This window comes from Ascoidea rubescens (assembly GCF_001661345.1).
Source record: "Ascoidea rubescens DSM 1968 unplaced genomic scaffold ASCRUscaffold_13, whole genome shotgun sequence".
NCBI lineage: Eukaryota > Fungi > Ascomycota > Saccharomycetes > Ascoideales > Ascoideaceae > Ascoidea > Ascoidea rubescens.
In genome coordinates, this window is record NW_017962925.1 from 323,468 (window position 1) to 348,088 (window position 24,621).

Genomic DNA, 24,621 nt, shown 5'->3' on the forward strand with positions numbered 1-24,621 from the left:
AAAATAATGAAAATGAAAATGAAAATAATAATGAAAATGAGTTTTATTCTAGCAATAATCATAATTACCCTCATCAAGTTACTTCAAATAATAACAGCAACAATATTAAAAATGACAATAATATCGATAATGATAATCAAAATAGTGGGGGTTACTTACATCAGACAGATAACAACGATGCTCTTTATCTTGCTGAAAATGAAATTATTAACAATGATGATAATAATTTGGAAAATAAAAATAATGTTATCAATATTGATAATTACCAGATGGTTGATATTCCAAAAGATGAAATTACCATTCAGTCTCCTGATTTCATTGACCTGGCTATTCCAGACTATTCTGATCCTGGTGCCCCAGCTCCTTTTTTTTCTCCATCAATTGCTTCTTTTTCCAATTCTTTAAAAAATATTGCTCCTACAGTTACTCGTTCTTTACTTAAAACCACACCTTCGAAAAATCCTGATTCATATAGCAAATTTAATTTAAAAAACGATAGTCCTTCTTTCGTTCCTCCCAATAAAAAATTAAAAAGCAATTATTCTCCATTAAAATTCAACCGATTATTTACTGAAAAAATTGATAATAAATATGATAAAGGCGGAAAATTTTATTTTAACAAATCAACTCCTCCATCATTACAAGGTTTGGGAAATGAACCATTTGGATTAAAAATGTTTTCCAGCTTGAACTCAGACAACAAAAGATTTTTTAATGATTCCCCAAAAATTGAGGCTAAAGCAAATGACGAAGACTTAGTATCTGATTCAGATTCCTCAATTTCTTCATCATCATCTGAGGATAGTCTTATTTCCATTGACGATGGACCAGTGAAAAATGACATCTTTCTTTCAACAGTCATAAATGATTCTCCAGAAGAAAATTTAATTACAAATTCCATTTCCGATAATTTTCAACAAACAAGCATATCTAGTGAATCTGCTTCTGAAGGTTTAAAAATTCATACTGAAAGCTCAAATTCAAAAAGCGTTATCAATAAATTTCATGATTCCTCTAGTATAAACATTTTTCTAACAAAATACGCACCAATACATCTAATCCCTGATATATTTTTTTTAAACAATCCATCACTAACATCAAATGATGTAAGGCACATACTTCAAATATTTACAAGATTAATTGCGTTTGATGATTCATTATTAATAAATAACGAATATATACATAGTAACTACAGATTTCCCTCTTACCCTTTTAAACATATTCCTTCTAATAATATTTTGAAAGGAAACATTAATTTTAACATTCCTGAGTATTGTATAAATGCTACCTACAATAATTACGTTTTTAGTAATAACATCAAAAGCTTAAAAGAATACGACAAAAATACAAACTCTTTGTTGGCAATGCTTGATGATAATAATATTGTTAATAAGAATAAAGTTATCAAGCAAAAACTAAATGAAAATAAATCTTCTGAGCTTATCGATAAAAATTTAAAAACTAAAAACAAGATTCAAAAAGTAATTGATTCTAGTGATAAACATTCGTTGAACTCTTATGATGAATTAAGTAAGTCAATTAATGATAAATTTAATTGCATTAATAACAAACTTGAGAATTTTTTTAGTAGCCCTAATGATGAATTTAATGAAAAAAATAACGAAGAATTTAATGAAAAATTTAAAAGTTTGATAAACATATTTGATTATTTTGATTCTAAAACTGAAACAGAACATAAATATAATGAGGTTCAAAGTGGCACAATTCAAGAAAATTCTGAAAACTTTCTGATTAAAGAAGAGTTCTATGTTAAAAATCGAAAGGATCCGGTTAATGAAATAATGAATGGAAGTCATTCAAACGAGCATTATATAAATAATTTAAATATGAACTCTGACCATGATCATGAAAGTGAAGTTGAAAGTTATGGTTTAGAAAGTGATGAAGAAATGGAAAGTGAAAACGATCATAAAGACATTGAAAAGAAAATTTTTAATATTGATCAAAGTGAAAAAGGAGAAAAAACATACTGTCAACATAGTTTTAGTTCTAAATTTGAAGAAAGCCTAAGAAAATTGTTTCCTTTTGTTAAAGTGATAAATTTATTGGAATTAGTAGATGTGGATTTATCAAACATTGATGGTATTAAGTTTCGAAGGTTGAAAGGTTCTGGCATTATCAACGATTACAGTTTTAGTTCTCAACTAATTTCAAAAAATGAAAAGCTATTTGAAGATCATATTTTTAAAATCAAACAAGCTCAGATCAAGACACGAAAACTAAATCAGGAAATCAAATTAAATTTTAATGCAATAAATTTTTGGAAGGTTCTTGGATTAAAACCTTTGCACGGTCCCAAAAATTTCAAAATTTTATTTTTAGTAGATGGATCCAATGAAAGTTTTTTTGAGACAGCTAGAAAATTTTTAAGTGACATTATCGAAAACTATAAAAACTGTGGGCTAGGAAATATTGAAAAGGTAAATTGTAGTAAATTGATTTTAAATCTTAAATATCAAGTTACTAGAAAAAATATGGCCGGAAAAAACGAGGTCTTCAATGCTGACAATATAGAAGAAAGGAGAAGTTCTGCTGGAATTTCCAAAGAAGAACAAAGCGTTAATGACTTAGGCTTTCTTGATGATGGGATTTTTAATGTGGGTTGTTTTAATGATAATTTTGATATTTATTATCAAACTATTCAAAAAAAAATGAGTGTATTAGCAAAAGCATTGGATCTAAACGAAAGGCAAAAGCTCAAGAAATTTGAAAATCTTTTAGTTGAGCAATCAGAGGGTGTAAATCATTCGATTTTGGATAATAGACCTATATTAGTTCTTTTTGCAACAAAGTTTAATGATATGGTGTCGATTCTTCAAATATCAAAACTATTTTATGAATTTCAACAATTATTAAAAATACCAAACAAGGATTTTGAAAACTTAAATTCAATCAAAAGAAGTCAAAATCAAGAAATTAATTCAAACAATTCAATCATTGAATCATTTTTGAAAGTCATACCAGTTGAATTTTTCAATTCTTCCAAGCTACCTCCTTCCCATGAAACATTCAACAAGTTTTCTTTAAATCTATACAATAGTTGTCCTAATACTTCCAAAGATTATGTTTGCATGGCAAAAACGTTGCCAGAAAAAATTGAGTTTCAATTCAGCTCATCTCCTTCTGCTGATCTAATATTATCTGAAGGTTTATATTTGCATCTTGCATATCAAAGATCTATTGATAAAAACTGGTGTGTTGCCTGTTGGACAGATCAATGGGGAAATATGAAAAACTTGAAGTCTTGGTATTGTCCCTCGTTCATTATCAATAGGGAGTCTTTCAACAATCAACAATTTGAAAATTCCGTTGGTAGAAAAAACTCATTTGAAGAAGTCAGCAATGAAATGTGGGCTACCAGTATAAAGATGATGTCTAGTTTTAATGGAAAAACGTATTTAATTTTAACAAGAACTAATAGTATGATCCCTGATGACGAATTATACCAGTGGAAAAGATTGTCGATATCAAATAACAAAATTCCTCTTATTGTGTTGTCTGTTAAATCGAATTCTAAGTTTGTACTTGATTTACCTGAAAGTTCGTTTCCTTTTGATAATATATTTAAAGAATGCAACAATTTGATGCGTCACGGACTTAATACAAATTGTCAAAGAGAAGAGCATGAGAGTGAACTGGTAGATATTGATAAAATTAAATTCAATCAAAAAAATCAATATAACATTGTTAATATAAGGGAAGAGGTTTACGGTATAATTTTGAAAAATTCTATTCCATTATTTAATGAAGTGAGTCGACTACCATTGAAAACTGGATTTCTAGCAAAACCCTTAAAAGATTCTGATAAAAAATTGATGATATTTGAAGTTAATTTATTAAGTTGCCCATCTAATTTGATTTCCACAAATTTATTAAAAACATTATTGATTCAGTTAAGAAATCTAAGTTTATACTCCAGCATTGCTGGAGTTTACAATGATGGTGGTAAAAGTATTGTACCATGGCATATTATTGCAGTTGAAAAAGTGATCAATACATTAATTCATATTAGAGTAAAGCAACCAACACTAAAAGAAAAATGAAAAAATATCCTGAATGCCTTCACTAATATATCTTGGGTTTGTTAAATCCGAACCGGTTTCGTCCTTAGCGTTATTAATTCTCTCTGATTCCCCATCTTGAGCGGATCTGATTAAGATTTCTTTTTTATCACTTAAAAGTTTTGTAAAGTTATCGAAATCAGATTCTTTTTTAAGTTTATAGTTGAATTGCATACTGAACCATAGATCAAAAATCCACCATATCAAATAGTTAATCTTTTCAATGGATTGTTTGTAAAAAGGATCAAAATCTGTATCATCATAGCTATTATTATTGATGATTTTCATGAAAAATAATTCTTGAGTGATAAAGTCTATTGATTGAATATCATCCAATTTGAAGTATAGATCAACTAATGAGTCAAACTTTCTTCTATTCCAGGTGAATTTGTTTGTTAGTTTAAATAGAGTTAATTCAGCAGCATCGATTAAAAAGTGTAATTCATGGTTGATGCTATCAAGATGAAAATCATTATCAGTCTTTGAACGTTCATCATCAAATAGATCTTGTGGAAGTCTTAAAAATTCAGACAATTCAGACAAAGTCAAATTATAAAAATGATTTGCAATTTCATTTAGTAATTTTTTTTGTGAATAATTGGTATTATTAAGGTAAAGTGAGAATTTATAGAGAATATATAAGAATTTTTTTCTGATTATGATTGAATCGGTTGAATAGTTTTTGGGTTTATTATTGATTTTATTATCTTGATCTGAGATTGGTTTTTCATAAAAAATGACAACATTATTTGAATAATTTAAATCATTTGGGTAAATTGGATTGATATTAATAAGATTTTGAAGTTTTTTATTAAGTTTAGTATTGTAATTTATAAATACTCGTAAAACGGAAGCTTCAAACCAGAAAGACGATTCCAATTGATTTAATAAGTGGTATATTAATGATTCTTTTAGAGACGATTGAAAAAGTTTGTCATTAAATTTGTTGTTGTAAGTTTTTTTAAAGGGTAATATGTAGTTGATGTTTAAATCCAAGTCGATTAGGTTTAAGATAAATAAACAGATTTGTTTATAATTGGTATAATTTATATGATGAATAGTTTGAGGAGAGTTTGAAGTAAAAAATAGCCAATCAAATAATTTCCAAGTGTCGTCCTGTAGTATTAGATGCAAGTGAGTACGACCCATTAATTGCAGATTGGGTTGGTGGTGTCTATGAAGATTTTTCTTTTTTCTTGATTGATTTTTGTTGGATATTTTGGCAAAATTAAGGACATCATCCTCAACAGAGTTGATGAGAGTATTGTTCATTTTTTGTTTTTCGTTTTTCTTTAAGGGTGATTCATCTAAATTGAAGGAGGATTTAATTGGAGTTGATTGAAGTTTCATATCGAATTTTTTTGCTTCTTCTAAAAAGTTCATATGTTCTAAAAACTCATTGTCAATGTCATCGTTTGTTTTGTAGTTAAGGATATCGAAATCGTGAGCAGAATTGGTATTTAAATCAGCATCATAGTTAATATAAATATCCATGTTATCATTTTTTTTGTTCTTATTGGCATTGGTATTGGTATTTATAGTAGTAGTAGTAGTAGTAGCTGAATAGTCGTCAAAGAAATCTGTGTAATTAACATTTCGTCTTCTTTTTTTAAAATGGGTGTCTTTATTTGGTTTAATGAAAGACATTAGACCTAGCAATTGAGACTTGATTTCTCTTTTGTGCTCTTTTGGAATGTATATTTTGTTTAATTCGCCCATGTAAAAATGGTCATCATTATTAATTTCAGTGTCTGTTTTACATTTATTTCCATTGTTTCCATTGTTTCTATTGTTTCCATTGTTTCCATTGTTTTCACCGTCCTCATCATCTTTATTCTCCTCATTGATCAGTAACTTTTCGAGAATTCGGATATTCTTTTCGTATTGCTTCTTTAACTGTTTCTTTTTAGGGTTTTTGGTGACGCCGAAGTTGTAGAAGTTGTACAAGACATTGATGGCTCTGCTGTGAATTGGCTTGTTGGTAAAATAGCTCTCATCACTGTAGTAACTGGGCAAGTTTCGCTTGAGAACAGCATAGTTGCTGAAAAGGAAAAATGTGGATAAAGTGAGCAAGGTCTGGAAGATCTGGAGCGAGGGTATTGCATCGAGCTCAGGCAAGCTGTTGAAGAAGGAGGACTCCAAGTAGGTGAGCAACAAGTCATACTGCTGGACGTCGACCAACCTGTTCATGTGGGTCCTGTGGGCCTTGTATGCCCTCTCTGCCATGGCTGGTGGTGAGTGTTTTCCACCTCCAAAGAAGCTCATGCCCCAAAAATACCATCGCAATAAAACCATCGCCAAAAAAGCACCCCCAGCAGGACTCGAACTCAACAACGCAGTTACACGTTTGCCCGCATCATCCAGCACAGTGGTGCCGCGCCGCAGCGGTGGTTTGCCACTTTGTGAGTTTCCCGATGTGGCACGGCCCGGCGAAAGAGACGGTTGCTGAGGAGGCTCCATCGTCACGACCAAAGAGTGCTGGAGCTTCCTCAGAGTCGAGCTGTTTTTTTGCTGCTTCATCTTCCCAGGGTCTGCTGCTGCGTTGTTCCTCGTTGTTCCTCCTTCTCCTGCTTCTCGCACTGTTTGCCTGGCTTTGATCTGCTTCCACGTCTCTCTCCATTCTTCTATCCCATCCCAAGTGTCCTGTTTTAACCGCTATTTTAATTTGTGATTCACAACATACCTCAGGGGATAATAACTAATCCAATCATACACCATCCATTTCCAATTTCTTGTCTTCCCATCCACATAAATGAGAAACCCTAACGTTTTTCTTGTCCAGAACAACAGAGCAGCTTTGTCAGTTACGCCCAACGCCTACGACAGAAGAGCTTTGGATGCCACCAACGATAAATCTTTGGTTCACAGTTTGAATAATCTAACTTATTTGGTCAGTGCCTCTCCCAAGGCTAGAGAAACCCTAGCTAACGATGGTGGAATTGAAAGATTGATCGACATCCTCTCAAACTGCTATATCAACCAATTTGACAATTTTAATGATAACTCAAACTACTTTGATCTATTCCATCTCAACCATAATAACCTAGTTTACTCAAACTCAAACTATTTCAATTTGTCCCAATTTGACAGCGACTTTAATAAATTTAAAAACGATTTTAACAACTTTCTATCCGGCTTTATTAATGCTAATATAAACATAGACCCAATCAAAATCAATCCTCAAAGAGACTCTAACCATAACCATAACGACAACGACAACGACATCGACATCGACATCGACATTGATATAGATAACGATAACGATAACTACCCTTCTGAAAAAAATCAGAAAATTCAATCTGACCATACCGATATAGATATAGATATTGATATAGATAAGGACACAGCCGACACTGATACTGATACTGATTATGTTTTAAACCCTGACAACACTTTCAATCCAGATGTTGTCTCTGATGAAACCATCTTTAACCCATCGAATATTAAACTCTCAAAAAAAATCTTGAAACCAAGGACCTGTACTAGAAACATGAGTATAAACATTTCCATCAAAGATATATCAATCAACCTTTCCTCTTTCTATAAATTCTTAATAAAATATCAATACAACCTTATCCAACTATTGAAAAAAAAAATTGTCGAAAGAAAAGTCTTAATCGGCTGGAAATGGACTCTTTCAATACAAGTACTAGTATTATGTGGTACAAGAGGAAACGAAAAAATCAGGAAAAAAATCGTCAACTCAGGAATAATACCAATACTAACAACAATCTTAGATAACCATCTTTTTTACTGCTACAGCATTAAAAAAAGCTCTCAAATTCCAAAATCTTATTTCCCAATAAATAACAATGATCAGCCCAACCACCCCTTTCAATTCACCAACGCTCTTCCCAATCGTCCCAATAATATTCCAATCAATAATAATAACAATAACAATAACAATAACAATAATAATGTAAGAACTTTTCTAAACCCCTCAAGAAATATTGACCTCAACAGAAGAAGAGAAGAGCTACTCGAAGGCGTTCGAAATGCTTCTGCAATAACTACAAGCAACGCTATCAACAATGCAAATCAGAATATCCAATCAAATTTGTCTCACAATCAGTTTCCCGATTATAATCTAAATCATCCAAATCAATCTACATTAAGTCCAGATCAAATTCAATATCTTAGAAATTTACTAAATCCAACCAATTCTCGTATTCAAATCCAAAATGCAATCAATCAACACCAATCTCTACAAAATGTTAGAAATCAGCAATCTCGACATAATCCAATTCAAAATCAAAATCAAAATCAAAATCAAAATCAAAATCAAAATCAAAATCAAAATCAAAATCAAAATCAAAATCAAAATCAAAATCAAAATCAAANTCAAAATCAAAATCAAAATCAAAATCAAAATCAAAATCAAAATCAAAATCAAAATCAAAATCAAAATCAAAATCAAAATCAAAATCAAAATCAAAACCCCAATCAAATTTTGTCAATTACACAAGCCACAAATTTAATATATGATTTTACAAGAATGTTAAACTCAATTGATAGAACAAGATCTTTAATTAACTCGGTATCAACTATCAACAACAATAACAATAACATTCTCAATAGCTTAAACACAAATAACACAACTAACGCAACTACCCCAAATAACTCAAATAACTCAAATCCTGCCAATCCCAATAACCGCTCATTAGATCAAATTGAGTCTCTAAATGCAATAGCTGAAAATATCCAAAACATGAACAACATTGTCAACAATATTCATTCCACTTTGAACTCTTACCCAAACACCTCTCAGCCCGAACTAAATTCAAATCCCAACCATATCCAAAACCACAACTCTACTTCTGAAAATATAAATAACTCCCTAAGACAACTCGATCGATTACGAAACCAGGTATTAGCCGATTCCTCAAATCTACAAAACTCTGAAGAACATCAACCTTTATCTCATGCAGCTACTCAGACATCATCCGGCAGCACCTTACCTTTACCTGCAGACGCACTTTCCGAAACTATTTCCAGCTCAACATCCGAATCAAACCAAAATTTAAGTGTAAATGCTTTAAATCACCAAATCGATACAAATTTGTCCATCAGCAATAACGAAAATGACTTGCCTTCTGCAAACTTAACCGGAAATGCTTCTCTCGAAAATTCAATTAGTAGCACCATTAATAGCATCAATAATAGCGTGGAAAATTTAGCATTTGAAAGACGTGAAAACATTCCTCAGAATGAAACCTCACCTAGAATTTCTTCTAATGATTCAGAAATTACAAATGATCAAATCACAACTTCTGAAAATCCTTCAAACATTTTAACTGTAAAGTCATCTAACAATGATTTAATTTTTTTGCTCAACAATTTAGGTGAAATCAATATATGTTGTGAGAAGAAACCTAGAGATAAAGTTTACTGTTCTTTATTAATTCATAAATTGCACGTTGTCAACAACATTCTACAAGAGATTTTTAATCGCCATTCTCAACAAAGTGAACAAAACGGCAATGAGTCAAATATTCAGGAAAATCAAAATCTAGATCAAACCAATAGATCAAATAACGAGACCCTAGAAAATCCTCGTCATTCTTCAGGCTCGGAAGAAAATGCACCTATACAACCATTGATGCTTGATTTCCGTGGGAATATTGCATTTTCATATTTTTCTTCTGATCAAAATACTTATGTTAATGATCAAAGTAGCATTCACAATAATTCAGATAGCAATGCTACTCTTACAAATTTAAGCAATGAACACAATCCTTATAGCAATGAAAGCAGAAACAACGTTGCCAATATTAGTGGTAATATCGCTGGCTCCAACATTCCTAACAATAATAATGTTAGTAGTTTGAATAATAGTAATAGTAATAGTAATAGTAATAGTAATAACAATAACAATAACAATAACAATAACAATAATACAAATGAAGAATTCGAAGCACAGCTTCAAAATCCTGAGCTAAACAACTATATTGATCAATTTCTTGAAGATATAGTAAATGCCATCAATATAAAGTTTGGCACTAATTTTTCAGTTTCATCTTCTGCTGAAGGTGAGGCTGTAGAATCTGAAGAACTGAGCTCGTCATTTTCTGATAGAACCTTCAATTTGGATAATTTTTTCTTTGATCGTCATATAAATTATAATATTTCAGATATTTCGGATATAGACGATGAAGATTATGATGATGAAGAAGACGAAGACGATGATGATGATGACGATGATGATGATGATGTTGATAATACTAATACTGATGCATTTGATATTGATGTTGATTTTAATGATAAAACTTTTTCTAATATTGATAATTTTGACAATTTTAATTCTTCTAACTTCAATGCTACCGCTGAACTAGGAGCTCAATTACCTGGATCTAGAACTTCTAATTTTCATTTTCAAAGGCCTGATACTAGAACTGCTACTGCTGAAGTTGTTTTGAATTTTGACAATAACAATTTATCTTGCCCAAGAGAATTTTATCGAGGAAAAATTATTCCAAAGGATGATGATCTTGTTTGGACATTACAATTGCTAGCTTTTATTTCAAAATATACTGACCTAAAGGACTATTTACAATTCAGTTACATTCTTCCTAAATTATCATTAAGAAATTATCCAAATGGTAAAAACATGTATAATATCAATTTGGGGGATTTACAAGACCAGATATTGCAACAAAAAGCATTATTTCCAATGTACCCCTCCATCTATAATGTTGCTGGAACATCTTCACGAAATAGTTTACTGAATCAAGAAAAGATTAAAATAGACAAATATTTCAAAAATAGTTGGGGTGGGCATGATTACACTGAAAGTAGCTTATTGGTAAAAAATGCTGATCGTATTGTCAACTATAAACTTAATGATTGTGTGGAATGTGATGATGACTATCACGAAGCATATGAAGGAGATAATGATCATACGGAAGGTTTTGATGATGATTATATTCAATTAGTTGATCCTGATGTAGATGCAGAGCTTCGGAATTATAAAACTTATTGTGAAAAAAATCAAGAAAAAAATGAATCAGATATTATCGAGTATTTTTATTTAGTCTCAAAATTTGAAGAGATCAATAAAATTAAAGAATCGAAAATAAAATTGTTCAAAGGAAAGAATATTTTAACAGAAACTGATAATTTTGAACTTAATGATGCCATTGATAACTTTAGTGATGATGATTTTATGATAACTGAGGATAATGCTAATATTGACCATGAATTAATTAAATACCAATTGCAGCCCAAACAACTAACAAAAGAAGAAATCAATCAACGAATAAATTTTGAATCAAATGATTTAAAATCAAAATATAATGACATTGAAAATGTTATAGAAAATCTTCACAATTTCGATCCCAGTGATCAGCAAAAGAATTCCAAGAGCGATTTTTTGTTTGCTTATAGCATCCAAAAATCTTCATTACTTGATAAAATCAAAGAAAAATTTTTCAACATAACCAAATCTAATCAACAAGTTAATTTGAAATGGAAGAAGTTGAGTTACTTTAAAACCAAAAAGGCTTTAATGGAGCGAAAATGGGACTATAACAAATATAAATTTGATGATGGTGATTATAGTTATTTGGTTAGAAATGGACAGGATGAAAGTTTTAGAAGAAAATATCTTCATTTACCATTTAATTATACTAGAGCACCCTTAATAACCTCTGCTGTTAAAAACTATCATGCTGAATCAGTTCCTTCAATAAATCATTTGAATCTTTATTTGGACATGAAAAATTTCAACAGAAATGCACCATTGAGCAATGAGATTAATCAAAAGTCGGTTGTTTTTTCTAAGCATGATTTGGATTATTCTCTTTTACCGCTAGATTTTTTAAATATTTTCCCTCTCGTTGAAAAGTACACTAATAAATCCATGTACTTGAGCGATTTACATTATTGGGCAGATGTTATTATGAGAAATTCGTGTCGTAAAGATGAAAGACGAGGTGGAGTTAGACAGTGTGCATATGTTCATTGTGGTAAATGGGAAGCACAGCCCAAAGACTTTGCAAAATGCAAAAGATGCAGAAGAACCAAATACTGTTCCAAAAAGTGTCAGCAAGACGCGTGGCAGCACCATCGACACTGGTGTATTCCATCAACATCCAGTTCTTCTAGTCGTTCGGGGGCATCTGCTGGCAGTTCGTCTGCTCTCCCCTCTCACTCAACGGGAACAACTACCCCAAATACATCAAGAGACTCGACAGCTGCGCCCAACACTGCTGGTCCATTTTCGGGTGGAATTCTGATCTCTGGCACCAGACAGCAGCCACAGCAACAGAGAAACACCACCAATGATCGCAACAACATGCCAAATAGTGAAAGCGGATTGCAAGGACCAAATTCACGAGGGTTTCCCAGAACAAACCAAAGAGCAGAATCAGCGCAGGACAGAAGCAATCACCAACCCTTCAGCTCGTTGATCATAAACTCAGCACCCGCATCGAGAAGCAACCCCACGTCTTTGATAGATGTCAACGTCATTAACAATATCAACACTATTGAGGCGATCAACAACAGCAGGAATCTGGGAAATCTCCTTGCGCGTCGAAATTCGACCTCGAGCCAACATCCTCTTGTTCGCACCAGCACAGTGGCAGGAAGTGTTTCCACAGGCCTGCCAGCCGAGGACGCTGCTGGTGTGCAGCAGAGTCCCAGCACAGGGCACTAGCTGCTGCTTCTCCGGCTTCTCCGGCTTCTCGTTCTATACAGCACCGTACATCGCAATACACGTTCGACATCTCCGCCGGTGCCGCAGCTCCGGCCCGGGTGGGACTTTTCCCGTGCAAAGGTAAACGTAGCTCCATCGCCAGCATAAAATATCGATTTCTATTAGTTCAACCTCACTCCTCAGATTCTAGCCAACATGATCCAAATAAAAATAATAGCTGTGTTGGTGCTTGCACTCTTTTTTGTTGTCTTTTCTGATGCCTCAGCATTAACGTTTGTCTTGGGCGCCCAGGAGAAGTCGTGCTACTATGTTTTGACAGAAGAGCCAGAGGTGTATGTTGGCTACTACTTTGCAGTTCAGTCTGGTGGTTCTTTTGATGTCGACTACACAATCATGGGTCCTGATGGCAAAGTGGTCATCAGCAAGGAAAAACAGAGACAGGGTGATTGGATATTCAAAGCTGATCTTCCAGGGGAGTACGAGTTTTGTTTTGCTAATGAAATGTCGACTTTTGCTGAGAAAGTTGTTGATTTTGAAATCAAGCTTGAAAATGATTTCAAAGCACATTTGCCAGAATCTCCTAATCAGCCTGCTAGTGTTGAGGGCATGGTTTCTTCAGTTGAAAACATTGATTCCAAATTGAATAACTTGATTCGTACTTTACAATACTACAAAACAAGAAATAACAGAAACCAATCTACAGTTAGATCAACTGAATCAAGAATATTCTGGTTCAGTATATTGGAAGTGTTGTTAATGTGTGGTATGGCAGGTTTGCAGGTAGCAGTGGTTCATTTATTTTTCAATGGTTCAAGGAAGCAATTGGTTTAATTTTCAAATATTTTTTTTTCTGAAATAAGAGGAGAAAAAAAAAAATTGCCTATCAGCATGCTATAATTATAGAATCTACTTAATTTTTTAATTCTTTATTTTATTCATCCATTGGTTGTTCATTATTTTTATTATTATATAATTATCTAATAAATTTTTTAAATTTTTTAAATTTTTTTAAATTTCTTAATTATTTTAATTCCCAAATTGATTTGTCAATTAGTTAATTAATTTTTGAATAATTCACATCCGGGACAAATGTGCATTGTATCATGAATTAAGACATCGCAATCAATACAAAATTCCTTTTTACAATCTTTACATTGATACCTTGAACTCCGTAAAGTTTTAAATTTTTTTAATAAACTTTTATCTAATCCTTTAATTTCATATTCATTCATTGATTTATTATTAAATAAAGCATGTTTTTGGATATTATTGATTTGGTTTATATCCTGTTGACTTAAATCATTGATTCTATTCATTGGAAATCCTGTTTTACAACCAAAACATCTCCTAGTTTTATAATTTAAACTTAAAGGCACTTCAACAAAATTTTTTAATGGAAAAAGATGATGATAAGATCTCGCTAAATGGATTGATGATATTAACATTAAATTACAACAAGGGCAAATATTCGGTAATGAACAAATCTTTGAATGGCAATTGGGACAAATAAATCCACCAAATGTTAAGCTGGAATGACAAGAGCAAAAAGATGGTAAACTTTCAGAGATTCTTTTGGGAAATCCCATTTTAATCAACGAATAAGAAGCAGAATTCTCATCATTCTTAAAACTCAAATCAGTCAAATTCGAATCAGTTTTCACTATAGGCAATGGTGTGACACTGTTCATCAATAATTCTTTGAAATGACTTTCATTTAATATGATACTATAAGTGGTTTTATCATTATAATTTGTCATCATACAAATCTTTTCACAAATAGCGACTTGAGCAGATAAACCAATAATCCTCACCCTTATTTTTTCTTTAACTAAGGAAGATATGGTTTTATCTATATCACCAGGATCCAAGGTTAGCAATGAACCAAAGATTATTAAAACCTCTCGTGTGCAGTGATTGGTTATATGTAATAAAAACCCTCTGGACATTTCCAATGCATTTTGCAATGAAGCATCACCTCTTGGTTCACCGTCAGTTTTTTTCAAATTTTTCAATGCTAATATATGATCTGAGGCATTGCCACTCAATTCAGAGACCAAAGTAGATACACCATCTCTCATCATCAAAACTCCCAATTGAGATATAGGATTTTGATCAAAGAATTCCTTTATGAAATCAATTGAGTATTGAATTGTCAAGGAAAATCTGTTGGGCCTTAAATCCTTTTCCGACATTGAATTGGAACCATCGATGATCAAAATCAAGGTACGTATAATCCCCCTTTGAAAATATTTGGCATCTTTGATTATTCTCTTTTTCCGGTCCTCAACAATGTTAGAAACCACACCAGCTAAGGAGCTATCGTCTTCTTGAAGGATGTCCCAGGGCTTTTTGAACTCAGCTTCCCATGCGTATCCACCATTTGTGCCTTGCATCAGAGGGTCAATTCTGGTTTTTTTTTCCTTTTTCTTCAATGCCTTGGACAGCTTCCTCTTCCTGGAAGCCCTCAAGTTTATGTTTTCGTCGTCGTACTCATCTTCGTTGTCATAAAAATCGCTCTTCAAAATTTCCTCGTCGTTTTTCAACAACTCAGCCTGGCCAGTTTTCACAGAGCTCCTGGTGATGATCCTGTGAGACAAAGCACTCTCTGTGGACTGGGTGCTGTGCTGCTGACTCTTAAGCTCCTCATCCAGTTCCACTGACTCAACATCAGACTCTTTGGAGGCCATTTTTGCACCAACTCTTCTTCCTCCACCTCTGCTCTGTTTTAAAAAAGCTGCTTTTGGCCCTGTGCCGCGCCCGGCCGAGCGCCGGCTTTCGGCTCTGATTTTTCACGTCAAAAATCAGTCAAAAATCAGTCAAAAATCAGTCAAAATGCTGAAATTAGTCATTGAGGCCTTTGGATCAGTTGGTATATAATTGCTGCTTCCTCCTCTGAGTGCTTTGGTTCTTGTTCAACCTCTGTCCTGGCTCACAATGCTATTCAGCGAATCAACTTTGCTAGTCACTTCGAGGCTCTGCTTCAAGTCCACTCTTGCAAGCAGGTCTCTCAGACCCTCCCACAATCTTTCAGCCAGATTTCAATCAACAACAAGACCCAGGTATCCAGACCTACAACCAAATGACTTGTTGCCTGATGGAACTCCAGACTATGTCAGACTAATTCTAACATCAAGGGTCTACGACGTTATCGACGAATCTCCCATAACAAATGCAGTTTCTTTATCGGCCAAGACAAACGCCAAAGTGGTCTTGAAGAGAGAGGACCTTCTTCCTGTTTTCTCTTTCAAGTTGAGAGGTGCTTACAACATGATTGCAAATTTGCCAGCTGAGAAGAGATCAAAGGGGGTCATTGCTTGTTCTGCTGGGAATCATGCTCAAGGTGTTGCATTTTCCAGTAAACACCTCAAAATCCCCTCTATTATTGTTATGCCTACTGCGACTCCCTCCATCAAATATGAAAATGTCAGTAGGTTGGGTTCCCAAGTGGTTCTCTTTGGCGACGACTTTGATGGTGCTAAATCTGAATGCACAAGATTAACCAAAGAAAGAAACTTGACCAATATTCCTCCTTTTGATCATCCATTGGTCATTGCTGGCCAAGGCACTATTGCCATGGAATTGTTGAGACAAATAAAGTCTGGTGCTCTTTCTGCTGTTTTTTGTGCAGTTGGAGGTGGTGGTCTAGCCGCCGGTATTTCTTCTTATTTAAAGAGAATTGCTCCTCATGTCAAAATTATCGGTGTAGAGACCTTTGATGCTGATGCATTATATCAATCCAAAAAGGCTGATAAAAAGGTTTTACTCAGCTCCGTTGGCTCATTTGCTGATGGTACAGCTGTTAAAGAAATTGGTGATGAAACCTTTCGTGTTTGTTTAGACAACATCGATGAAGTCGTTCGTGTTAATACTGATGAAATTTGTGCCGCCATTAAGGATGTCTTTGAAGACACTAGATCTGTTGTTGAACCTTCGGGTGCAATGACTGTTGCTGGTTTGAAGCGTTACATTGCTGAACACCCTGAAATCGACCATTCTACCAAGACTTATGTTCCAATTTTATCTGGTGCAAATATGAATTTCGATAGACTAAGATTTGTTAGTGAAAGAGCTGTGCTAGGTGAAGGTAAAGAAGTCTTTATGCTTGTCACCATTCCAGATATTCCAGGTTCATTTCAAAAGTTACAGTCTGTTATTCACCCAAGATCTGTTACCGAATTTTCTTACCGTTATAACGATAGATCAGCATCTAATGCGACTCCAGATAAACCAAGTGACGCATGCATTTATACCTCATTCAGTGTTAACAATAGAGGAAAGGAAGTTGCTGAAGTTTTGGAAGGATTGGATAAGATTGGATTTTCTGCAATCGATATATCTGATAACGAAATTGCTAAATCCCATGGAAGATATTTAGTTGGAGGAACTGCTCATATTGAAGATGAAAGATTATTAAGTTTTGAGTTTCCTGAAAAACCAGGCGCATTAACTAAATTTTTAGAAAATTTAAAAGGTCAATTTAATTTAACATTATTTCATTATAGAAACCATGGTTCAGATATGGCCCAAATTTTAACTGGTATAGTTATTCCTAAAAAAGACGATGCCAAATTTCAACAATTTTTGGATACACTTAATTATAAATATACAGATGTTACAGACAATATTATTGCTCAAAAGTTTTTAAGAGCTTAAATTAATCAATCCATCTATTATTTATTATTTATGTATTTATGTATTTATGTATTTATGTATTTATGTATTTATGTATTTATGTACTATAATTCAAGTAAACTTTATATAGAATCTGCATAGACTCTCTCTTTCTTTTTTTAATACATTAATTTGAATAAATTTTAAAAAATACTTTTATTTTGACAGAAATAAATATACAAACGTAATTGTGATAATATCAAAAACAAATAGTTATAATTAAAATAAAAAAATAAAAAATAAAAAAAAGGAAAACTGGAAACTGGAAACTGGAAATAAACACAAAAAAAAAAAAAAAAATGAAAAAACTCTTCAATTTTTAAAAAATTTGTAGACAATAAAGATATATATATATATACAAATATATATATATATATACTTGAATAATTGGTTACCATATTTGTTCTGAAATACTAATTGAAAAATGGAAAAAATATAAAAAAAAGAAAATGTCTAGAATTATGGTATCATTTTTATGGAGGGAAATAATAATTTCAGTGAAAAAGAGAAAACGAATCAAAAAATTGAAAGGTAAAACTAAAAGTAAAAGATTGATTGATAAAAAAAAAATATTACTAATAAAATTATTGTTAATAAAATTATTGTTAATAAAATTATTGTAATACAATATTTATATGGTTGAACTAAATGTCTATTAAATTTTGAGTTGAGTTTGGATTTTGTTGTGGTGGTTGTTGTTGCGGTTGAGAATTACCAAAACCAAAGCCAGTATATGATGGTACAATATTAGTTGGCATTCCAGGATATTGATTAGCAAAAAAAGGATTTGAGTTGGTATTTGATTCCTGTTTATAACCAGTACCCGAACTATTTATAAATCGGGTTGTTTTAGTGTGTTGGGCAGGTATTCTTGTTTCACCTTCGTTACCAAAGGTGTCAATTCCGGTTCCCGAGGCTAAAAGAGAATTTAATTCTGCGTGTTTTAAGTTGAATTTTTGTTGACCAGTAAGAGTTTGTGTTAGAGGTTGTTGAGGTTGTTGAGGTTGTTGAGGTAATTGAGCTTGAGGTTGTTGATTTTGAAATTGTTGCAAACGTTGTTGTTCATATTGTAAATCAGCTAAAGACTGTGGTTGAGTTTCCTGTCGTTGCTGTTGCTGTTGTTGTTGCTGTTGATTTATTAGAGCAAAAGGATTATGAGTATTTGTATCATTTTGGACAGTGTTTTGTGATAGTAAAAATTGTTGCTGTAGTTGTTGTTGCTGTAGTTGTTGCTGTAGTTGTTGTTGCTGTTGTTGAAGTAGTTGCTGTTGTTGTTGTTGTTGGAGTAGTTGCTGTTGTTGCTGATTGAAGAAGTTTACATCATTTGATGAGTAGGCATTTTGCAAGTAACCTGTTTGCATTGGATTTTGTTGGCCGTATACGATTGGATTTCCAAACATATCAAGTTCAAGATATTGCTGCTGTTGCTGAGGGATATAACCTAGTTGGTAAGTAGTTTGAGGGTTAATAAAGAGATTGCTTTGCTGATTGTTATTTTCCTCATCATCTAGGTCTAATAAGTTTTGTTGTTTTTGTTCTTTCAATTGTTTAAGTTCTTGTTCTTCTTTTGACAATCTGAGAGCCTCTTCTAGATCTTCATCGTTTACAGATTTATTTCTTCTTTTTAGTTCATCTTCTTCAGCAGTTAATCTACTTTGTTCAATGGCTCTTTGCAAGTCAGCATCAACGTCGGTTGGGTAATTTATTCTGTTGTTTCTGTTGTTACTATCGCTGTTGTAGTCCAAGTTGAACAAGTCTCTTTGTGGACTGTTTTGGGAACGTTCTCTTCTTTCAAGTTTCAATCTATCGTTATCCTTGAGGAGAGACACCAATTCTTTAGCTTTTGTTCTGATGATGCCACCTTGATCGTAACCTGTATCGTCAGTATAAGTAAACTCTCTTAGAGTTTTGATGATATATAGATTTTCCCTTGACCATAGTACCACATTTTCAGAACCATAACGAACCAAATAGTCTAATAAAGTTAAGGCCTTGGCTACGTGTCTCCAGTTTTTGCCCTTATCGTTTAGTCTCCTATCAATCATATCCATTAGTTCGTGAAACTCAGAGCCATAAGAGCGTTGTGATATGTCCTGCATTTCAGTTGTACTGGGACCATTGAGCTCATTTGTAGTGGCATTTCTGACCATAACCTGAGCAGAGGTGTAGCCATTAACTTTGTTTTTGACGGAACGAACAAATTTGCTAGGCATTTCAAAAGAGATGAGGTGGGACGAAGGAGGTCGAGAAGATAAATAGAAGAAGTAAAGCAGAGGAAGAAAGAGAGGTGAGATGCGATGGGTATAAATACAAAAAAGCTGGTGAATAAAACAAACTTACCTCTGAAGCAACGATAAAGCGAGAATTGAAAAACGTATAGGGGAAATAATCAGCTTGTGTCTGGTCACGTGATAAGCTTAGTAAGCCGCAGTGGCGGAGGGCGCGGAAAAGGAGGCTGCAAAACAACGTGGATTCTGCAGAGTTTGGTGTGGATATGGATTGGTGGATGAGGCTGCGCAGATCGGGCGACTAGTGGTAAGAGATAGATAGAAAAATAAACAAAAAAGTGGTTACGCAGAGGACGCAGTGTTTAATAGCTGGACCCTCTATTTGGAGACCAATAAATTGGTGAACTCAAGGATGTCGATTTCGCCGTCGTTGTCAGCGTCAGCTTCTCTCATCATCTCGTCAATTTCGGCATCAGTTAATTTTTCTCCAATCGAAGTCAAAACATGTCTCAACTCAGCGGCAGAAATCTTTCCATCTCCATTTTTGTCAAACACCTTGAAGGCCTCAAGGATCTCAGCCTCAGAATCAGATTCTTTCAATTTCCTGGCCATCATAGCAAGAAACTCAGCAAAATCAATGAAACCGTCGTTGTTGGCGTCTATTTGGTTGATCAAGTCCTTCAATTCGCTTTCAGAAGGGTTTTGGCCCAAGGATCGCATGACAGTAGCTAGTTCCTTGGTGGTTATTTTGCCATCATTGTCCTTGTCAAACAATGAAAATGCTTCTTTGAATTCGGTGATTTGTTCGTCTGTGAGTTTGTCAGCCTGCAGAAATACAATTGTTAGTAAGAGATGCAGCAGGAGAAGCAACGAAATAGGCCAGCGCTAGCCATCAGCACATACCATGGTCGTGAGTGTGAAGAGGAACGAATGCAAAATGGTCCAGGCCACACGAGGGTATTTATACCAGCGAAAGAACCACGCTTGGGGCTCCATGCCCACAGCCCTCTTTCAACGCAGACCCCTCTCCGCTTACCTAACGGGGTCTGTGCCGTGTTTGTTTACACGCGTGTTTCCTAATCGGGCAGCCGTTGGAAACTCAATTTGGGGCCAGAGTCTTTCGCTGTTTTCGCTGCTGTTTCTGCTGCTTCTGCTGTTTCTGCTGTTTCTGCTGGCTTTCCTCACACCCTTTTCCATACCTTCTGCTGCTATTTTTTCCTTCTTTTGCTCTTCCTCTCGTTCCACAAACCTTTTCTCTTCTGCACTGTATTTATTGGCTATTTTATTTTTTTTGCAAATTTCAAATTAAGAGTATAATTCATCTAATTATTACAACATAACTATAAATATTAATTTCTTACTTCTCAAATTACTCAGGACTGTGAATATACAAAATATGGCTTCAAAGATATCCTCATCGCTATATCCCAAGATAGACTTGTCTACTAAAAATTCTGAAAAGAATACGAATCCTTTAGCTAGAACCACTTCAAGGACAACATCTCTCTCCAGGACAAGAACAAGAGAAAGAGAAAGAGCAAAATCCTTCTCAAAAACAATATCCACCACCAACAACTATCCCTACGACTACGACATTAATCATGGCTATAACTATGACATAACTAATGACAACGATAATAATAACGATAATATCAATACTATCAATACCATCAATATGAATAACACAAAAAATCTTCATCTAAGATTGGACAACGAAAAAAAACTAATGGATAATCTAGGCTATTCCAATACCTTATCTAAATCGGTTCTTGACGAACTAAATTCACGAGCTGAAATCATTTCTTCTAGCCTACCTACAACCTTGAACCCAATTTCTTCTTCTATTTTAAATATCAAAAAAAATCCAATTTCCAATAATTTCGATAAAAACCATTCCTCTAATTTTGACAAAATGGATTCAATCCTAAATCACTATTCTGCCAATAACTTCAAGTATAAAAATAACCATTCAAATTTATCTCTAAACTCTTCAAATTTAAAACTAAAATCAAAATTAAAATTAAAAGAAAAATTGAAAAATAACAATTACAGACAACCTTCTGCCAATTATTCCTCAATAAAAAGATCAATTTACGAAAATGGTATTCCAATTTATAACAATAACAACAACAATGATGATAATATTCAAACCAACCTATTTGCATCCTCTCATAAACCCAAAACACCACAAAGTCAACAATCAAAAAGATTATCAATATCACAACTAAGCAGTGCTTCAAAAAGAAGAAGAACTTTGGTTGGAACTAAAGAATCTGACAATGAAAATATTAGAAGACTTAATAGATCCCTAAATAGAAATCTAGTAAACTTAAAAAATTTAGAAAATAAGTCACAATCTTCTTTATCCTCCTATTTATCTTATTCTTCTACTCATTCAATCTCCACTTTATCTCCTCCACCAGAACAAAACTCTTCCAAAATTATTAAATCTTTAAAACTTCAATCAAAAAACAAAATATTGATCCCAAAATCTAGAAAAAATATAAATATTAATGAAATCGATGATTATGAACAATCTTTAATTGAAAAATTTAGTCAGCTATCTTCTCCCTCAAGAGATCCCAATGATACTCAAATTAATGCGAATGAAATTAATTATAACACTAACAATATTAACAACAATTCAAATGGATCCAATAAAAAAATCACTCGCACTAATAATGAAATCAACATTATTAACAAAGAATTGATCAATAAAATCAACAATAGCATCTCACTTAATATAAACAACACCAGAAATTCAACAAATGCACCTTCTTCTCCTAGAAGGCTTGATTTATTATCAAAATCAACCTTGTTATCAAACAACTCAAAACCATCCTCCTATTCTTCAAGATCTTTCTCCAATTCTTCTTCCAATTCTTCTAATTCTTTTAGTTCAAATTTTTCTTCTTCAAATAATAGCTCAGTTTCAAATTATTCCTCAAATAAAAATCCTTCGATTTTTTCATCAACAAGAACAACATCAAATACTTCAACCTTTACTGTTTCTTCAATAAATAAAAATTTCAATTCTTCTACTACTACTACTACTACTAATAATAATAATAATAATAATAATAATAATAATAATAATAATAATAATAATAATAATAATAATAATAATAATAATAATAATAATAATAATAATANTAATAATAATAATAATAATAATAATAATAATAATAATAATAATAATAATAATAATAATAATAATAATAATAATAATAATAATAATAATAATAATAAATCAAATATTCCAAGTCCTCGTAAAATAAATAATGATACACTATTTTCTTTTCAAAGATCAACTTTATCCTCTTTGAGTAAGTCTAAGATTCCACGAGCAACAAGTTCAATATCCGTTAAATGTTCTCAGGAAAAAAACCAAAATAAAATTATTGATCAAAATCACAATATAAATATAGATAAATCTCAATTTCAATCTCAAAAACAAAATACTTCCATTTATCGTTCTCAATTATCTAATTTAATGGAAAAATCAAACTTCAATTCTGCAATTAAATCCAACTTAAATCCAAATCAAAAACAAATACCGATTTCATTATCCAGAAGGCCATCAACATCAAACTCAAAACCTACTAATATATCTTCAAATGGCTCATATCTAAGATTTCGTCAACTCAATTCCTCTTCTTCCACATCTTCAACTTCAAATGTTACTGTCAATAGAACATCAGACTCTAATACTAAAAGATCAATGAAAATAACGGAAAATGGAAAAAATTTAAAAAGACCTTCAGTTAGAAAATGAGTTTATAATATAAATAAGCTGAGTTTCTCAATTTTTCTTTTTTTTTTGTTTTGTTTTGTTTTAATTCATATATCGGGTTATTTTGATTATTTTTCAAATGTTTTTTTAGATAATTAAAGAACTGTTTTTATTTCTTATTTATGTTTTTTTTTCAAAGTGATATTTCTCTTCTGTTTCAATAGATTTCGGAATTGGCTGGTAATAACTTGGAAAATGGGGATTTTAAAAATTGATTTTTTATTATATTATATTATATTATATTATATTATATTATATTATATTTTATTTTATTTTATTTTATTTTATTTTATTTTATTTTATTTTATTTTATAATAAATATTTATTTCAATGACTGTTTGCATTTTATCATACATTTTCACTTTCAGTTCGTTTTTTGTTTTTTTTACTTCTTATAATGTTATTTAGTTAAAAACAATTTTATTTCACTTAATTTTAGACTATTTTATCTAGCATTTTCTTTTTCTTTTATAAAAAAATTCCTTCAATACATCATATCATTCTTATAATTCTTCTCTATTTTGCGATTTAACTATTTTAACCAATTCAGTCTTGAATACCAAAGTTGCATTTGGTGGAATAACATTTCCAGCACCACGCTCACCATAAGCAAGATGCGAAGGAATAGTTAATTTTCTCTTTTCGCCAACACACATTCCAATAAGACCTTGATCCCATCCTTTAATGACATTTCCAGCGCCTAATGTGAATTCAATTGGAGTACCCCTGGAATATGAACTATCAAATGGGTCGCCTCCGGCACTTAATGTTCCAATATAATGAACTTGAATAACATCGCCAGGCTTTGATTTCTCAGTACATTTTTCCTCAGCAATTTTATGGGTGATACCTATGTTCGATAGATTTGAATTTATTAGTAAAGTCGCTCGACATCAGATTTGAGACTCAATTGAAACCTTACCGATTCTCAATTGCCCCTCAGCAACAACACAGAATAACAACGAGGATAGAGAGATTAAAACTTTTGAAAACAACATCTTTGGCTTCTTTGTAAAATCTTCAAGTAAAACAGCTTCAAGAGAGGTGTTTTGCTCTTTCTCTCTCTCTTTCTCTTTCTCTTTTCTCTGACGTTGCTCAGCGAAGACCAAAGTCTGGGTTTGACATCCACACTGGTGGACTTTTGAAAAATCAGCACCATACAGATGGCGTCTACAGTGTTATGCAGTGCTC

General features: G+C 32.6%; 10 protein-coding genes across 10 annotated transcripts; 5 read left to right on the plus strand and 5 right to left on the minus strand.

Moving 5' to 3' along the window:
* Positions 1-1,364: 1,364 nt before the first annotated feature.
* Positions 1,365-4,064, plus strand: SSN2 (Ssn2p; the record flags this gene model as incomplete). Its single annotated transcript, XM_020194704.1, has 1 exon — positions 1,365-4,064. One exon carries the CDS (start codon positions 1,365-1,367, stop codon positions 4,062-4,064), a length of 2,700 nt encoding a protein of 899 aa, XP_020045569.1.
* ASCRUDRAFT_114375 (uncharacterized protein) lies at positions 3,800-6,718 on the minus strand. The gene has a single exon (XM_020188803.1). The coding sequence runs from the start codon at positions 6,600-6,602 to the stop codon at positions 4,050-4,052; it is 2,553 nt and encodes an 850-aa protein (XP_020045570.1). The 5' UTR covers positions 6,603-6,718; the 3' UTR covers positions 3,800-4,049.
* MUB1 (MYND-type zinc finger protein MUB1) lies at positions 6,479-12,836 on the plus strand. Its single transcript, XM_020188802.1, has one exon. It carries the CDS (start codon positions 6,835-6,837, stop codon positions 12,736-12,738), a length of 5,904 nt encoding a protein of 1,967 aa, XP_020045571.1. The 5' UTR covers positions 6,479-6,834; the 3' UTR covers positions 12,739-12,836.
* ASCRUDRAFT_77336 (emp24/gp25L/p24 family protein) lies at positions 12,684-13,793 on the plus strand. Its single transcript, XM_020193816.1, has one exon. The coding sequence runs from the start codon at positions 12,934-12,936 to the stop codon at positions 13,567-13,569; it is 636 nt and encodes a 211-aa protein (XP_020045572.1). The 5' UTR covers positions 12,684-12,933; the 3' UTR covers positions 13,570-13,793.
* Positions 13,794-13,796: 3 nt separating this feature from the next.
* Positions 13,797-15,425, minus strand: SSL1 (TFIIH/NER complex subunit SSL1; the record flags this gene model as incomplete). The annotated part of the gene is made up of 3 exons (XM_020190815.1): positions 13,797-13,942; positions 14,033-14,360; positions 14,400-15,425. 3 exons carry the CDS (start codon positions 15,423-15,425, stop codon positions 13,797-13,799), a joined length of 1,500 nt encoding a protein of 499 aa, XP_020045573.1.
* A 247-nt stretch (positions 15,426-15,672) lies between these two features.
* Positions 15,673-17,391, plus strand: ILV1 (threonine ammonia-lyase ILV1; the record flags this gene model as incomplete). The annotated part of the gene is made up of 1 exon (XM_020195214.1): positions 15,673-17,391. One exon carries the CDS (start codon positions 15,673-15,675, stop codon positions 17,389-17,391), a length of 1,719 nt encoding a protein of 572 aa, XP_020045574.1.
* Positions 17,392-18,104: 713 nt separating this feature from the next.
* Positions 18,105-19,607, minus strand: ENT1 (epsin; the record flags this gene model as incomplete). The annotated part of the gene is made up of 2 exons (XM_020189917.1): positions 18,105-18,536; positions 18,588-19,607. Coding segments are annotated over 2 exons (1,452 nt in total), but the record flags the coding sequence as incomplete, so codon positions are not given.
* Positions 19,608-20,015: 408 nt separating this feature from the next.
* CMD1 (calmodulin) lies at positions 20,016-20,543 on the minus strand (the record flags this gene model as incomplete). Its single annotated transcript, XM_020194705.1, has 2 exons — positions 20,016-20,462; positions 20,541-20,543. 2 exons carry the CDS (start codon positions 20,541-20,543, stop codon positions 20,016-20,018), a joined length of 450 nt encoding a protein of 149 aa, XP_020045576.1.
* A 2,352-nt stretch (positions 20,544-22,895) lies between these two features.
* On the plus strand, positions 22,896-23,635 carry ASCRUDRAFT_77339 (uncharacterized protein). The gene has a single exon (XM_020193817.1). The coding sequence runs from the start codon at positions 23,131-23,133 to the stop codon at positions 23,410-23,412; it is 282 nt and encodes a 93-aa protein (XP_020045577.1). The 5' UTR covers positions 22,896-23,130; the 3' UTR covers positions 23,413-23,635.
* A 127-nt stretch (positions 23,636-23,762) lies between these two features.
* FPR2 (peptidylprolyl isomerase family protein FPR2) lies at positions 23,763-24,482 on the minus strand. Its single transcript, XM_020193818.1, has 2 exons — positions 24,353-24,482; positions 23,763-24,280 (listed from the first exon to the last, which is right to left on the minus strand). The coding sequence occupies exons 1-2, from the start codon at positions 24,426-24,428 to the stop codon at positions 23,934-23,936; spliced, it is 423 nt and encodes a 140-aa protein (XP_020045578.1). The 5' UTR covers positions 24,429-24,482; the 3' UTR covers positions 23,763-23,933.
* Between the last annotated feature and the right edge of the window lie 139 nt (positions 24,483-24,621).